The sequence below is a fragment of the Myotis davidii genome, unplaced genomic scaffold, assembly GCF_000327345.1.
Source record: "Myotis davidii unplaced genomic scaffold, ASM32734v1 scaffold149, whole genome shotgun sequence".
Lineage (NCBI taxonomy): Eukaryota > Metazoa > Chordata > Mammalia > Chiroptera > Vespertilionidae > Myotis > Myotis davidii.
This window is the reverse complement of record NW_006352194.1, coordinates 4,874,935-4,875,361: the sequence shown is the minus strand read 5'-3', so window position 1 is coordinate 4,875,361 and position 427 is coordinate 4,874,935. Positions and strand designations below refer to the sequence as shown.

The 427-nt window shown below is 67.2% G+C and overlaps 1 protein-coding gene across 1 annotated transcript in view; it reads right to left on the bottom strand.

Moving 5' to 3' along the window:
• Positions 1–10: 10 nt before the first annotated feature.
• The window catches only part of WNT4 (wingless-type MMTV integration site family member 4), a 10,831-nt gene continuing 10,414 nt past the window's right edge, over positions 11–427 (bottom strand). Inside the window, exon 5 of the mRNA XM_015557298.1 lies at positions 11–427. Within this exon, the coding sequence (XP_015412784.1) occupies positions 39–427 (389 nt within the window). The 3' untranslated portion in view covers positions 11–38.

The window sequence follows — 427 nt, the reverse complement described above, 5'->3', positions numbered from 1 at the left end:
TGGGGCGGAGTGGAGAGGAGGCCAGGACGTGGTCCCGGCTATTTGCAGACGTGCTGGTCGATGACCTCTGTGCACTTCCTGCACTTGACGAAGCAGCACCAGTGGAACTTGCAGCTGCAGCGCTCGGCCAGCTCCACCTGTGCCGTGTGGAAGCCGCGGCCGCAGCACAGCAGCTCACAGCCGTCGATGGCCTTGGACGTCTTGTTGCACGTGCGGCCCCGTGTGCCCAGCACCCCGCTGCGTATGTCCTGCTCGCAGAAGTCCGGGCTGGGCTCCAAGTACACCAGGTCCTCGTCGGTGTGCGGCTTGAACTGCGCGTTGCGCGGCACCAGCGCCCTGGAGGAGCCCACACGCCGCGGCTCCACCTCGGTGGCACCGTCAAACTTCTCCTTCAGGGCGTGGCCCACCTGGCGGAAGGGCGGCACGG